Genomic DNA, 16369 nt, shown 5'->3' with positions numbered 1-16369 from the left:
TATCAGACATATTGCAAGATAAGATTATAGTGTTTCTGACCTTGGTGTTGTTGATAGGTTTATCAGCACAATGATTTATTTATCTCCATATTCCTGCCCCCCTTTGTTGTGTTTATGTAACCTCTGATGGAGAAGGCTCTTAGAGAACATTATTCCAGGCCACTTGGATGTGGTCTATTTCAGGACGGGTAATGTGGTGGAATTAATATAGAAGTCTTCGGCCAGAATGTCTCTATAGAGTGTTTGTTCTGTCATATTTTGGCTGTTTTGATATGGAAAAACAAGGGGGACAGCAGGGGCTTAATTTAAAGGGCTCTCCATAGTGAAGAAAAATGGAGGGAGTGTAGCAATGGGGTTGTGTGGCAGCACTTGAACTTGAGAAGGTTGAAAACAAGTTATGTAGCAGCATGTTGACAATCAATATGAGCAGGAACTCGGACATGCAGAGATATGAACGGTTATGTGTGTCTGATGGACAAGCATTTCAACTTTTTAATGCAGTGTCCACTACAAGCTATATATAGCCCTGTTGTGATTTTGTCCATGTAAGCAGTACTGCAGGGTGTCCTCAGACATGAAAAAAGAACAAAAGTGCTGGGTTGCAAGAAAAGCTTCTGAGATCACCTGTTCAACAGCTGAATGACTACCTAGCTCAGTAGGGTTTCAGTTAGAGGTTTTAACAAAAGAAATCTGCACAAGAGTGTCAGAACATAGATCGGTATCAGTCTACCTGCTGTTCTGGCCTGATGTATAATGTTCACAAACACGAGGCACATTCTTTACTATACTAAATTTACCCTCCTGGCAGTCAAGCTTTTGTTTGGGGTGTATTTTTAATTTCCATTAGTGGTTTGGGATTAGCAGGGCATCATAAACATAAAAAGAACAATTTGTAGTTTTCTCATCTGGATTTTATAAAATTACAGTTCCTATTAATAAACTGGCTTAAATGCCTATACCTTATACCAACAACAAAAGCTTTTAAGTAAATATTCACAAGTTTCAATCTCAAAATTGGATTAGCATTAGTACCTCGTCTACATTAGTTTCTGGGCGCACCATAGAAGAATTCTGCTGATATTCCCACCATCTTGTTTTCTTAATGTTTTGTGTATAATGCTTCTCTGACAGGGCAAAGCAAAGCTCCCTGACATAGTGTTTGACGTGTGCCTCAGTGTGACATCAATGGAAAATCAATAGAAACCAGCACAAGTCTGGTTCATCCTTGGGTACAATTTCCAGGGCAATTAAACATATAAACTCCATGGGATTGTACTCAGGCTCTCGGGTGTCTGTGGTACAGAAATGAGTGTGACAGCGGATGCTTGTAAGGAAGCTGACTCGTTATCAGAAGGTTGCCGGTTCAAATCCCGAGCCGCCAAGGTGCCACTGAGGTGCCGCTAAGCAAAGCACCGTCCCCACACACTGCTCCCCGGTCGCCTGTCATGGCTGCCCACTGCTCACCAAGGGTGATGGTTAAATGCAGAGGACACATTTCTTTGTGGTCACTGTGTGCTGTGTTGCAGTGTTTCACAAAGACAATCACTTCACGTTTCACTTTTACTGTTAGACTAAAAGTGAAAAAAGACCCGGAGAAGATGCTGGCTGAAGCTGGTAAGAACATTTAGAAAATTGTGCTCAGAGCTAAATAGACCAGTGTGGCGGCCTACAAACCTGACCCAGTCACACAAGTTCTGTCACGAGGAACAAGCCAAAATTCCAGCAAACTATTTTCAGAAGATACCCAAAGTCATACAATGCAGTGCTACCGAATACTAAGGACTGGTATGTAAACATCTGACTGTGAAGAAATACACATAATCTTATTTGACATTAAATCAGAGTGTGTAAACTTCTGGTTTCAGCTAAAGTTATGAACCAAAACAATATGATGACACTTCTTTTGTTTATTTGTTGCTAAAACAACAGTGGCATCTTTTCCTTTTTCTAGCTGACCTTCTCTCCTATATTTGCAGAAGTAACAAAGTGTTTGAAGAATCAACAGAATCCTCTGTATTGTGAATTTACTTTCATTTAGAAATGTGTATTCATTCCATAGTGCGGAATGAATGAATGTTTTTCTTATTTTTTTTATTCAATATATGTAATGCTCCCACAGGCCCCTTTAGCAGGAATATATATGAGCAAAAATGGTGGTCAGTTTTAAAGCTGTATTGTTACATCCCTATAAACTGCCTGTAGTTCATGCAACATACATATTAGGTCCATATCATATTCTAAACCAATCAGAAATCGTGAAGCAGAAATTGTTTAAGCAGTTTTCGTTGGGATTAATAAAGTTTTCTAATTCAGATTTTAATTTAATTTATCTTGTTTAAATGTATGCTCAGTGAAGCACTTTAAGCACAAACATATTTCCAACAAGTTACCTTTCCTGTAGAATTGTGCTTCAAATAAATAAGTTAATGTTAGTTAATCCTTTACAAGTCAATTTTGCCTATATACACAATTTAAAACAGAAAAAAGTGAACCTGTAAAACTGCATTGTTAAATGCGATGCTGGGGCAGTGGTGGCCTAGCGGTTAAAGAATCAGAAGGTTGCCGGTTCGAATCCCGATCCGCCAAGGTGCCGCTGAGGTGCGACCGAGCAAAGCACTCAGGGTGATGGGTTAAATGCAGAGGCCATATTTCACTGTGTGCACCTTGTGCTGTGCTGCTGTGGATCACATATGACAATCACTTCACTAGATCAGCTTGTTTGGCTGTCCCCACAATCGACTTGGTAAACATTTTACACCAGACGCCCTTCCTACGCAACCCTCCCCATTTACACGGGCTTGGGACCTGGAAATACACTGTCACATGCATCCCCAGTGGCTTGGTTAAATATTTTACTATTTACAGTAGATGCTCATTTTTTATTTGATAGCGCATATCTGTGATTGTCAAATATATGTGAACTGTCACATTCTGTTGATTGAAGGTGAAGCTGAAATGAGAATAAAGTGTTTTTATGTTAATGGCATTTCAGTCAGGTGTGAGTTTCATTAAAACAGAACATGTGGTCCAACGTATGCTCGTGGAAGTATACCACCTTCATGTTTGTACTCTGTTGCTTGCATGGACTGATTGAGCTTGGGTTGGCAGTGGTTACTTTATGAGAATCCAATAACAAGTTTATGGAAATGTACTGCTTTTGGACCAGATGATTTTTTTGCTACTTAATTAGCCCTTAACCATGTTTTTGTGCTTTGCATCATGTCCCCAGAGATGGTCTGCGCCTCAGGCGTTATGTTTGCAGCACTGTATTCCACATCTGCACGTAGACTCTTCTCTTGAATCGTTGACAACAGATGGGACATTACTTCAGGGTAGATATTATAAATTCATGCACTCAATACTGATGAGCCGTAGGGATGCTTGGGCACCGTGCTGGTAGACCTGTGTAATTTCACAGGAATGGTTTTTCTTTAGTTCTTATGGAACGTTTTTTGCAGAATTAATTAGGCTTTGCCATACTGGTTAGTCTAATGGGAAGCCTAATGGCACTCTGCATCGGCTAAGGGCTCAGATGACGCTCACACTGTGACTTGTGAATATTATGTGAAGATACATGCATTTTTTTTTAAAATCAGCTTAAATCTGTATGTTGAAGGTAGGTTACATTCATGAATGAAAAACTTTTTTTATTTTTATTTCACTTAACTGTATGCTGCTTTACATTTCTCCTATTTTTCATCTGATTGAGTGCTACATAGGTCTAGAGTATTAGGGCAGTATCATGTATTCACAGTGTCTGGACCATAGTCTTTTTGAGTGATATGACTGAAATTACCTGAATTAGAATAGACTGTGCCCAGTCCTACATTACAAAAGATCACTAGGCACAGCTGGTTTCTACTAACCCAGAAAGTGAATCCTCATGTATCCTCAAGGTTTTTAGTAGGATTTTGTATCTTTCACATTTCAAGTGATGCTTGCAAAATAAAATCAAATATTTTGTATCTTAGGAGATTATGTAAAAATCTTAAACCTGTTTTAAGCACATATCTTATCTTGCAAATGTGTGTTTTTTTTTTCCCCCCCTAGTCTTGGTGCTGCTAACCACATAATGGATTTAATAACGGGAAAATGCAATATGCATTTAGGTGTTACGTCAGGAAGCTGGGAGCATTTTTGTAATCCTGGGTGTGCCTGAGCTGTTAAAAGTTGCATTTTTCCCCACCAAATGGCACGTAAATAGTAAATTGAAGCATGGCAGTTGCAGTTTCAATGTTGCAACTGAAATTGGCTTCAGGTTATTCATCATACGAGAACCAAAATGTATTAATCATGATATAACAACATTGTAAGAAACAACAACATTGTCTGAGAAAAAGGAAATTTAGAAATCAGTATAGTGGGCAAAATCTTCTTTTTTGAACCCCAAACTGTGGCTTGCCTTTGTCAAAAAGACACATCTTGATTGTATGGCTTGATTAAAGCCGCAGTGCATTCTTTTTTTTTTTTCATGCCCCATCAGTTAAATTTATGCTCTCATAGGGTCTTTGTGGTCTTGGCCCTGTTACAGGTGCTTTTGAAAGTACTTTGAACGCAGCACCGGAAGGTTCTTTGGAACTGCACAGATATGACTCTGTATAAATAAGATGGCAGACAAAGTTTTATGTGGCTTTGCGTTAATTTGTTCCCTGGGAAAAAAATGTTTGTTTATTTTGGAATTGGGGTGGGGCAGGTGGTGGTTTGGTTTGGTGGGGTGTTGGTCTTCATCTTCAAGTAGAGAGCCTTCTATTATTATTTTTTTTTTTTCCAAGATTGACTTAAGCATTTCTTGTGACACTTCTGCATAAATTGTCACCTCATTGGTGGTGTGAAGTATGTCAGTCTGGCCTTGGGTTTCTGCAGTAGTCACGAAAAGCTTCTCAACTTATGGAACATTTTGACGTGAGTGATTGATGGAGGGTCTGGGCAGTAGGTTTGCGTGGGTGAAAATGCTTCCCCATCGCTTTATGCATGAAAGCAGGGCAGGGGGATTTCACAAGTTTTTTTTTCTTTTATCCCCCCCATTTTCTTGATAGCATCTCACCGCAAAGCTTCTTAGGTAGGTAGGCGGCTTTAGAGTCAGCACTTGCCTGAAAGCCTGAAGGGGGGGTGGCATTTTACTGAACAAATGTGTCAGTGTGAGTGTAGGTACAGTCTTTTTTTTTTTTTTCTTTTTTCTTTGGATTGGCCAGATTTCTGTGCTTACAACACTCCAAGGAAGGTTGTTGGTGGTCCTGAGTGGTCAGTGTTGCATAACGACTGTCATTACACTGTAAACTGAAACCCCAGCCTGTAGCAGCTACAGAAGTTGTCCCAACGAACTCCGGTCACCATTGTAGTGTTGTCCTCGGGCCATTTTGGCATCAGTCAGTGTTTTGGCAGCTGAATGCAGGCCTCTGCTGCCTTGTAAATAAGCTGGAGGTGCAGCTCTGACTGCAGGTTGATCAGCACCCATTTAAAGTCCGACAAAGGCAGAGCTGGAAATGCAAGTGGCATGTTCGTTTTGTCACAGCGTCACCAGCTCATCGCATGACTTTAACGCATCCTGTGTGGCGTGTGGTCTGTATCGGTTTTAACCAGATGTGCAACTGAACATATGCATGCAGATATGTCCTAAGTTTGTTGACTTTGACACATATAATTGTTTTAATGACCTGATTTTATACGGTGGTAGTAGCCTAGTGGGTAACACACTCGCCTATGAACCAGAAGACCCGGGTTCAAATCCCACTTACTACCATTGTGTCCCTGAGCAAGACACTTAACCCTAAGTTGCTCCAGGGGGACTGTCCCTGTAACTACTGATTGTAAGTCGCTCTGGATAAAGGCGTCTGATAAATGCCATAAATGGAAATGTAAATGTTATACTGATGTCCCATTTTTTGTTTCATTGAGTGAATGTTATTTGAAAGGCTTTTGCCTTCACAGTTAGTTGAGATTTAAAAGAAATTGCTCTGCTGTGCTTTGAGCAACTCTGTGAAATTCATTAAGTAAGTGAAGCATGTTTAACTGGGGGGGTGGGGTATGTACATTTGAGTTGGTAATTATTTATTTTACTACCAAATGAGCTTTTCTTCATATGAATCTCATACATGATATATGTATCTCCTGCTTAAGGACCCTTTCCAGTGCTATGCTGATTTAATACTCTGTGAGTGCATTTTATAGTCATTTAGATGACATTGCTTAACACTTCAGTGGGTGTTGTCATGTTCTTCTGGTCTGACAAGATACTTATCATTCCTTCTCTCACTTCTCCAGTACGAACTTCTGAAGTTGGTTGAGTCTCGATGCAAGTTACACTGCAAGGATGGGTCCGAGACCGAGCAGCCACACCCAACCAGCGCCACAGGGCAGCGGCACCATGAAGCTACAAGTCTACTGAAGCATTTTTCCTTCTCCTGTCCTCCTTCCTTGCCCCTCCCCGTACTCCTTTTGAACCACTCATCCCTCGGACCTTCTTCCTGTCTCACTCCGTCCCTGCTGCCATGGGCATGTGGAAGCTGTCATCGCAGAAGCTGGGCTTCTTCCTGGTGAGCTTCGGCTTCATCTGGGGCATGATGCTGCTGCACTTCACCATCCAACAGCGCACCACCCATGAGAGCAGCACGGTCCTACGGCAGCAGATCCTCGACCTCAGCAAGCGCTACATCAAAGCCCTGGCAGAGGAGAACCAAAGTGTGATGGATGGACCCTATGTCGGCACCATGACTGCCTATGGTGAGTGTGTGAGGGTCTTTGAAGGTCTGTGCAGGTTCTCAGACATCCAGGTCATGGTGGTGCTTGAGCTGAAAGCTGTTGTGCTTTCATCAAGATACAGCATACAGATATATAACCTCTTTTGGGGTTGCGAGTGGTCATGAATGGTCACACAATTTGAGGTGTGACCCAACTAATGCTACACTAAATTTAATTGTATGTTCTTTTTAATGTGTGTGTGTGTGTGTGTGTGTGTATATATACATGCACATACATACACTTATGTATATATATTTAAATATTTATTTGCATTGCTTTTGCCTTGGGGGCATTAAGTAGGGATTTTGATGCAGTAGGTGGATAGTTCTCTGATCTTAATGGTGGAAGAGCCCCTGCAAGTCCTCTGACAAAATTTATATTCAGCCTTACAATTTCTATAACTGCAGGGCTTCGGTTCTGGCTGCTTTTTTTTTTTTATTTCAGAGCATGTAATATGGCAAAATGTGGGAGTATATTCATGAGTTTTTCTTTAAGTTGTTGAACTATGTATTAGAGTACAACTGTTTTGAATCCTGTGGGATATCTGGCCACTGCTGCTGACTGATTCACACCATACCCAGGTTCTATCAATAAGTTATTCATGCCATTAATAGACTCTTTGGTTCAGTGTGAGGCTTCATTAAGAGCATAAGATTGCTATTGATTCTCCTCAGTCCTGTTGTGAAGCAAAATGCTCGGCAGCCGCACAGGAAAGAAAGTTGTCGAAATGGCGCCAATTAATTATATCTGTGGGTATACAACATGTCTGAGAATCCTGTGCTCAGACCTGAATATAAATGTATCAAGGCCAAGTTTGTTCAGTATGAAGTTTAGCTCGTCGCACGTGCTTTGCAGCTTTTAATGAGGTGCGAGGACCCTTGATGCTGGTGAACGCACCCTCCATGTAATCACCCCGAAAGGAACGTGCTGCACTCGCCGCACCATTTCCCAATCAGTCTAATTATATAATCATCAGGATGTAATTAGTCAGGTCTTAGTCATGGTATGAATTATCTTCCTGGTAGCGTGATGCCAGTGCACGCCGTGTGGCTCTACCTGTTAGGTTGAAGTCGGATTGGCTGCAAGTCTGCTTGCTCGATCGGAAGACTACAGTTGTCCTATTAAATTTACACTGTGCAGCTAATTTGGAATCATTAAATAGTACGGGCCGTATGGTGGCGTATCTGTTACAGACGTGGCATCTCACCTCCAAGGTTGTGAGTTTGAGTCCAGTTTGGATGTACAAAAAAAAATTATTTCTACGTAAATTTGGGAAATTTTAAAATATATTTGGGTAGTGCAAATATGTCAATTGTTGGTATGGAATGATGCAGAAGATTATGGAAAAGGGAAGCTCCAGCGAACTGCATTTGTTTGCCAAGTGACTACGCAACCGCCGATATAATGCAGGATGATGACTGTAGAGCAGCTTTTAATTATGTGCTGTGTGGGAGTATTTGGCCGTTGCATAAGCGTGAAAGAAAAGGTGCAAACCGAATCTACATGGCTGCAGATGTTGTGGAAACGGAATGAGGGAAAGCTCATTGAAGTAATGATTAATGCAAAAGTAATTGTATACAAAGGTATTGCATGGTAAGATATGAACTTGTCATAAATAGTCTCATTATCATGTGCACAAGCAGCTCCACTGGTTTGGAAAGAAGCTGTCATCACTTTTCTATGACTTGTCAAAGTTTTACATGTTTCCTGTTTCTAATCGAGTAGTACATCTTTGCTCACCATAGCAACATTTGTTACAGCATCTGTTTAATGCCAATGATTCCAACTATTCTATTTGATGTTACTTTATTTCTGAATGAATGGCTTGTATAATGTCATTGATCACCTAAACTGGGGTCCTCATCATAATATGGTGCAGTGTTCGCAGAAGTGTCATTAAAACGTTAGCCTGATTATTTTACTCTTCTAAAGTGATAACATGTTGATCTTGAGTTTAAAATGTAGGCTATCACAGAGCCTTGTACACACACATGAATTTGCGTAATGATGAAACAAAACCAGGAAGGCTCATCCTAAATCTTTTGTCTGCCAGAGGCAGATTTTACAAACAGGCCACTTGTTCATTTCCTTATGTGTAATAGGCCTTTCTGCAAGCTTGTTCTGTTGCTATGAGATGGCGTCAGCCATGTCTTACCACAGCACGCGTCCAGTTGGACAAAGACGTCTTTTCTGACCGCTTAATGCCATGCATTGAGGGATTGAACCATGTGCCTTTGAACATGCCACCCAACCCTGACGTTTTTTTTCAGGGTTTGTGGGGCCTAAATCAAATTCAGTTTTCTCCTTTCCTCCTCTTGTTTGGCATTTGGAGTGAATGGCTGCTGGAATTTACGCAGAATATAGCCATGCTTCAACATGCCCTGTCTGAAGACGTGTTTCACCAACATTTTAATTATTAATTCCCTTCAGCCGACCCCGCCTACCTGTGCGCCTGCTTTGCATCAGCGAACAATAGCCCGGTCTATCTCATGGTAATCAAGTACCACCTGCTCTACCTGATCTGATCTTTCATACTCTGACCTCAGTGTCAGGGTGCCTGGTTTTCACCAGCAAGGTCTCCTGTTACCAGTCTGTGCCTGTCTCTCTCTCTCTCTCTCTCTCTCTCTCTGTGGGCCTTTTGTGTGGCTTTAATCCAGCCGTTCCAAGCATGGCTGAAGTCACCTCTCCTCCACCCCACGTCAGCCATTCAGGGGCACAGAGACGTGGAGCCAAAGCACACGCGAACGCCTGCAAAGCAGAGAGAGCAGAGATTATAGAGAGAGAGATGACTGATCCCTGGCAAAGAGAAGAATTGGAGGTCTGGCATACAGTTTATTCAATGATTTTCCTGCAAGATTAGAAAATAAGATCAGGGTTTGTACTCCCTCCATCTGTTATGCCTTTATTGAAAAAATGAGTATGTGAACAGATCTTATTCATTTTTAACCAAGTTGGAGAACAAATATTACATTCTCTCTAAAATATTTCCCAATTCTAAAAATGGAAAAGAAGTGATAATTCAGGCGTTGACAAGTCTGTGCTCATTCTCCATATGAGGGTGTATTGTGTGTGATTTCTATGCCGAATGGATTGAAAACCCGTGGAAAATGTGACAAGTGATCAGCAAACATCTGGCTAGTCAGTATTTATTTACTGATCCACATACATTCATTTAACTTGCCAACTTAGTTCAGATTCAGTAAAAAGTAAGAACAGTCCACAGGAGAAGGAAGCATGTGACTTGATCATGAATGAGCTCTTTTTATTTAAGAACATCCAAGAACACTGGAAAAAAATTCTGTTAAGTCTGAAGGAATCCTGCTCAGTCAGGTTTGAGGATCTCATACAAACACACATTTAGAATGAAATATACTTGAAACCAACATGAGTCCAGCACTACTTATTATGATTTGTTCATCATGACTTTTATAGTCCCACCAGGCACATAGGTTGTAAAATGTTGTTTATATCTGCTTCAGTTTTAGAGTACTTGATATTTTTTTGATAAAAATCTATGTTGTAGGTGTACGCATATATGGAATAAGCAAATAAAAGCAATAAAGGGTAAACTGCTTGCTTACTTTCCACATTCTTAATATGGACTATGTAAACCAGTCAAAATATCACTTGTTCAAGGTTCTCGTCTCCTGCCTGCCTTGATCACACCCATGACCAAACCAAACATGGAGATAGATTGCGAACACTTCAAAGGTCCCCTATGGTTAAATTTTTTTTGCTTTTATATAAGTGTTAGTGGTCCCCTAATACTGTGTCTGAAGTCTCTTTCCGAAATGCAGCCGTGGTGCAGAATTATAGCCACTTTTAGTCAGTCCCACAATGAGATTTCCCCAGGACGCGTCATTTCTGTATCTGTAGCTTTAAATGCTAGTAAGGAGGAGAGAGGCAGGACGAGGAGGAGAGCGGCCTATTGTAGTTGCAGGGGCATTTGCAAAAATGGCATAATCAACACCATTCACCAACCACAATGTTTGGTGTAGACAGGAAGTTGTGTCAGCATTTTCCAGAAAAAAAATGGGTAACTTGGGTAACTTGGGCTTGGGTAACTCGTATTGGTAGTAGCTTAGTGGGTAACACACTCTATGACCCAGAAGACCCAGGTTCAAATCCCACTTACTACCATTGTGTCCCTGAGCAAGACCCTTAACCCTAAGTTGCTCCATGGTGACTGTCCCTGCAACTACTGACTGTAAGTCGCTCTGGATAAGGGCGTCTGATAAATGCTGTAAATGTAAATGTATTAATGTTAAATAATCTTACAAAGTGAAGTTTTCATGATAGGGGACCTTTAATTTTAAGATGTATGATAAAACTAATAAATGAATGCTCCCATTTCACCAGCAAAATGTCACTAGCTCACTTACTCTCCATCAGGGGTTCACGGCTGCCGAAGCCCATTCCGGGACATTGGGTCTAGGGCAAGGTCTTACCCAGAATGCAATCTCACTGCATGGAAAACACACCATTAAATGTGCATCCCCCGCCATATTTTAACCAATTTCTGCAGACATGGTCACTAAAAAAAGTTCAGCATGCTTATTTAAGATTAATATCAATGATTAATAGATACTGTGTTGGACAGAGATGTGACCCTTCTCCTTCTTCTCCCAGTGAAGAGTGGGAATTAAGAGAAGTATGTTCAGGGTTGGTAAAGCGATCCACCAAATGCTGCAAGATTAGTTTTTTAATGGCTGCGTGCTGTCGGAGGCACATTGTCCTGCCTTTTAATTAGAGCCTGCCCAATGAGCCTGGCTGGCTTCCACTCGACTTCCTCATCTCAGCAGAAACGTTCTGAGCATCTGTTTTCTCCCGCCAGCGCATAGCCACGCCAGGCTGACAAGCGGAACCGGAGCTGTACAGGCACGGAACTCGCTCGTGTCTGCAGGCCATGTGAAGCCCTCCCGTCCCTCCGCTGGACGCGGTGACATGATGAATGGTGACACGTTGCGCTCCGAACCGTCGCGTTTTTATGCCGACCTGCATGGCGGGCCCCGGTGACCATTGTCGTGAGTTACAGCCTGTCGCCTGACCGCGCCGTTATCTGTTCTTTCTCTCAGTGCAAAAAAAAAACAAAAAAAAAAGAAGACATGACACTCTGGCACCCTAAAGCATCTTCACTTTAATTCACGCTTGTGTTTATTAGGGTTTGCACTGGTACTCATTTTGACTGACAGTATTATGACAGTCAGATCGAGTTTCTGTCCGTGTCTAGAACTTCAGTGCCGCTCAGTCTTGTTAAACTGTATTGAGAGAGTAACGTAAGTAATGTAAAACTAGGACTTTAAAGTGGCGGTGAGGGCTTTCTTCGACCTCTGTCTGAGCTTCTGCTTGCTTGGAGCCGCTTCCAGCAGTGCAGATGCAGCAGTGTGAGAACAGTGCCCAGGTCCACGTGTAAGTGAGCTGTTTACTGTGACTGGATCTGCTTTTTGTCATTCTTTTACCATTACACACCGCACACACTTCTGCACCTCTGTGGTGTATTGATTACTACTTCTTGAACTCTTCTGCCTGTGAACAGTTTCTTGTTTCCTGAGGTGATTTAGTAAGGGGTAAAAATACAGTAGAGTTCCAATTGTTGTCTAAAAGTTTGTTTAATCAATGTTTAATGCATTTTGTTGCAGAAAAAACTGCCTGCACAAGGTTTTACTAAATTTGCATAAGTGCAAAGGGAATGTTTAAATGTCAAATTAGATCTGGCAGCAGTTTATTAGCTGCTGTGTGGCAGTGGTGACCTAGCAGGTAAGGAAGCGGACCCGTAATCTGAATGTTGGCCAAGGTGCCACTGAGCAAAGTACCATCCCCACAAACTGCTCCCCGGGGGCCTGTCACTGCTGCCCACTGCTCACCAAGGGTGATTGGTTAAATGTAGACGGCGCATTTTGTTGTGTGCACCGTGTGCTGTGCTTGCTGTGTATCACAATGACAATCACTTTTGCTTGTCATTTTGAATCTCTAAAAAATGAGTAGAGAGCAGTGAAATGCTGAAACATCACTTACTGTCTGTACAATACAGTTCATGATAAAAAAAAAAAAAAAATTTCAGTTTAACAGATTGTGATTGAATTGACTCAAAACGTTTCTTTATTTTGTTAAATGTGTGCAAATGCTTTTTTTTTTTGGGCCGTACTTAAGCATTGGACTAATATGTCAATTTTTTTTTTCCTAATGGACCACAGCTGCAATTTGTGTATTCACAAGGAAAACCCATTTCCAGTGAGTTTCTGCAATTTTCCATATTAAATCCATGTTTCTCTCTTTCTCCTGATGCAGACCTGAAGAAGACCTTGGCTGTGCTCCTGGACAACATCATGCTGCGTCTGGCGAAGCTGGAGTCCAGAGTGGAGAACATCATGTACAATGGCACAGGAAACAACCAGACCAATGGGACCAGCACCACAGCACCCAACACCGTTGAGAAAGTCAATGTAGCTGGTACGGTCCCTCATTCTGAACATATGCAAAGCCAGTCTACTGATTACAGCGTCTGTACACAGATAGTCCCAGTATCCCATAGGGCCAGTATTTGAAATAATTGTACAATTTAAATAGCCATATTAATATCTGGCCTAATATCTTTTAAAACCTTCATAAAACATACTAGTTTATTACTCAAAGGGTACACAGTATTCTAAAGAACTATACATGGAGTAGTAAATCTGAGTAGCGTCAGAAATGAAATGAATATGGTTTTCACCCCCCCTCCATTGTATCACTTTGAAACTCTGCCCACAGGATTACAATAAACCACTGAGCCACCCCCAGGCCAAAAGGCTGCTTGAATGGAGATATCTCCCCCTGCTCACAATGTGTTTTAGTCCAGGAGTAATATTAATCTCTGTCTGTAGGGGACTTGCCCCTGAGGAAGGGCTTATTTACCCCCATATCCTCATTTTCATCAGGTTCCTTTTAAAGTGGTCCCCTACGACTGCATTTGTAGCTTAAATGTGGAAGTTTCGTTAAACAACCCAGGTTCCAGAACACAGCACTCTTTTGTAAATGGCGTTTGGCGACGCGCAGGTAAATGAAGACCTCGGCGGTGCAGCACACCGCCTTCTTATTAGGCTTCATTGATTCCTGCCCCCCTCCCTTCCTTCCTGGGGTGATTAATGCACCACCAGCGAGATGAGGTGTTTCTCTTCGTGAGCAGGGTTGAACTCATTTTGGGAGTTGCTGGAGTATTACACGCCGTGAATGGGGACCTTGTGTAGTCGCACAGCAAACTCACTGCAGACTCGTGATGATGGAGTTGCTAGCTGCGTGTGCTTGAGAAGAAGGCGTGTATTTTTTTTTTTTTTTGTGTGTGTGTGTGTGTAGGTCATAGAAAGCCTTTTCTCCCTCCTTACACTGGACGGACGTTGGCCTCACACTCTGTTTATTCAAAACAAACTCACGCCGACAGCCCCCCGTCCAAGTGAATGCGTAGCTTGTGCCTTTTCAACATTTTATTTGCCAGTGCAGTAATAGTGTGGCTAAATCCTCTGGTTCAGGTTTATAAGTGTGTGTGTGTGTGTGTGTGTGTGTGTTATTCAGTATGAGTGACCTTGTCAGCGTGAGGCTGGCTTTGAGTTGTTCAGACTAATGTAGTTAGTGCCAGTGTTGTAGCGTCTTTTAGTGCTTAAATCAGCTCTGGTCCATTAGTAAACCTGAATTTGCCAATAAGCTGAGCTTTTTTCCTCCTGTGCTCCCTGGTGGAGAGAAGCACTTACCTGGCCACGCTTGGAGAGGCAATTTCAACGATATGATCTGCAAACAGCAGCCGCCTCCTGAAAGAGGCCTATTGGATGCCTAGCAGGATGCAGTCCATGCCCTTCAGCACCATGTTTATCAGGATGGGGCGATACACACACGTCTTCACATGGCACACACATCTTCAGATCCCCCCCACCCCTGCGGCAGGATTCGGCCCGTCCCAGCTCTTCTTCTCATCAGCAGGTTGACTGAGTCACGGCCCGCGGCAGCTGCGATCCCTTGCGGACTTTCTGCATCCAGCTTTCGGGGCTGACTCACGACCCTGCAGCATGGCCAGCGCTGCACTCACACTAGCATGTTGACCACATGCTGCTGAGTAGTTTCCAGCGGGGATGTACGCGTATTCCGTTCAGCTTCTTCCTGCTTTAGATACAGTCTTAATTGCTTACCCTAATGCATTTTGTGGGGTTGGCTCTTGGAAGTGGAGCTCACATGAAATGCAGTGTCGTTTTAATGGAACAAGCTTTCCCTAGGAGAACCGACGTTAATACTTATCACTTCATGTTCCATGTGCAAGACTGCTTCAGATGTAACAAAGACCACAGTCTGGCTATTATTCCCTGGAGAAACCACTGCAACCTTTGGAAAGCAAATGTTGTTCCTAGTTCAGGGGCTTTCAGAGGTCTCTCCAGACCCGGTTATGTCACAAAGCATAAGTGTAGCCCAGATGACTGAATGAGTGACAGAGGCCAAATGACAAGCGGGGAGCTTCATCATGGCTGAAGCTCTTTAATTTCATCAGAAGTGAAGGTTGCTTCAAACTGACTTTTTTACATTGTTGCTTGGCTGCTGCGGTTTTCGGGTCCCTTCATGTTCACTCATTTCCAGTCTCACTCGTTCGCGCTTACATCTGCACATCATGATGTTCTGTTCACACTTTGCATATGGGAGGTGAAGAGCTTCATACCAACACTGTACTTGTGATGCTGATAATAGAAACTGACACATGGTGACATATGCTTTCCATTTTCTTGATTTAATACAAAGCATTGGTTTGATTCATAAAAATAGCAGAAATGTATGATAGGGTTGCAGGTATAATGCTAAAATTGGGAAAGACATCAGGTCTTCGTGTATTTTGGCTAAACTATTCCAAAGAAATTTTTAAAAGGCTTTATCAAAATATTCCAATAAGTTATTTTGGCAGGCAACTGTTGTTTTTGGTGCAATCTTGTTTTAGGGAAAAAAAGACTACAGGAAATATGTTTTCAAATTCTGTGCAATTGTGAGAATAATATAACTGGCCACTTCTCTGTTTTAACTGTGTACATCCTCTTTGTAACATTAAAATTGTGGGTTTATTCTAATCATTATCATGCTGTGTAATTTTCCTTTAGGTAAGCTATCTAACTGTTATAAACAAACCATCATTAACTAAAAATTATTGCATATAGGAAACACGAGTAAAATATCCTTTAAATATTCAGTGTCAATGTATCCGGTATGAAAGCCAAGTGACTAAAAGAAGGAGCCGAAGGGAGAAGAATAAGATTCGGTGTCAATATGACAGATTTTCACACTTTACATTCAAAACTACTTTTCTGGCCAGGCCTGGCTTGATTTCAAGGTCTCTGTCTTTCATTTCAGTCCAGTACAGGATCCTTGTGTAAGACTGAGGAGTGAGAGTTGACCGTAATGGTGTGTTGAACAGTGCGGCTCTGTGCGGCACTCAGACAGCAGACACCGCTCTTCTCCTCTGTCGCGGCGGTTGGGTGTCTGCATTGTTTGCACGGCCATTAACACCCTGAGCTCCTCTGTGCTGCGTGGCTGGAACGCTCTCCCGGCTGCCTCTTTGTGCACCCTGACATGAGCTCCCTCCGAGGAGACAACCTGAGAGGGCGCGCAAGTGCGCTATCTGATTGGC

The 16369-nt window shown here is 42.2% G+C and overlaps 1 protein-coding gene across 3 annotated transcripts in view; it reads left to right on the top strand.

Moving 5' to 3' along the window:
• Positions 1-16369, top strand: part of mgat5 (alpha-1,6-mannosylglycoprotein 6-beta-N-acetylglucosaminyltransferase) — a 72318-nt gene that overhangs the window by 4539 nt on the left and 51410 nt on the right. For 2 of the 3 annotated variants that reach the window (XM_028981836.1, XM_028981837.1), the window contains exons 2-3: positions 6262-6720; positions 13027-13188. In XM_028981836.1, the coding sequence (XP_028837669.1) occupies positions 6489-6720; positions 13027-13188 (394 nt within the window). In that variant the 5' untranslated portion in view covers positions 6262-6488. Of the gene's footprint in view, positions 1-5887; positions 6152-6261; positions 6721-13026; positions 13189-16369 lie in introns of those variants that run through there. The other variant, XM_028981838.1, reaches the window with a different exon arrangement.

This window comes from Denticeps clupeoides, chromosome 5 (genome assembly GCF_900700375.1).
Source record: "Denticeps clupeoides chromosome 5, fDenClu1.1, whole genome shotgun sequence".
In the NCBI taxonomy this organism is placed as follows: domain Eukaryota; kingdom Metazoa; phylum Chordata; class Actinopteri; order Clupeiformes; family Denticipitidae; genus Denticeps; species Denticeps clupeoides.
This window is presented reverse-complemented; position numbering and strand designations above follow the sequence as displayed.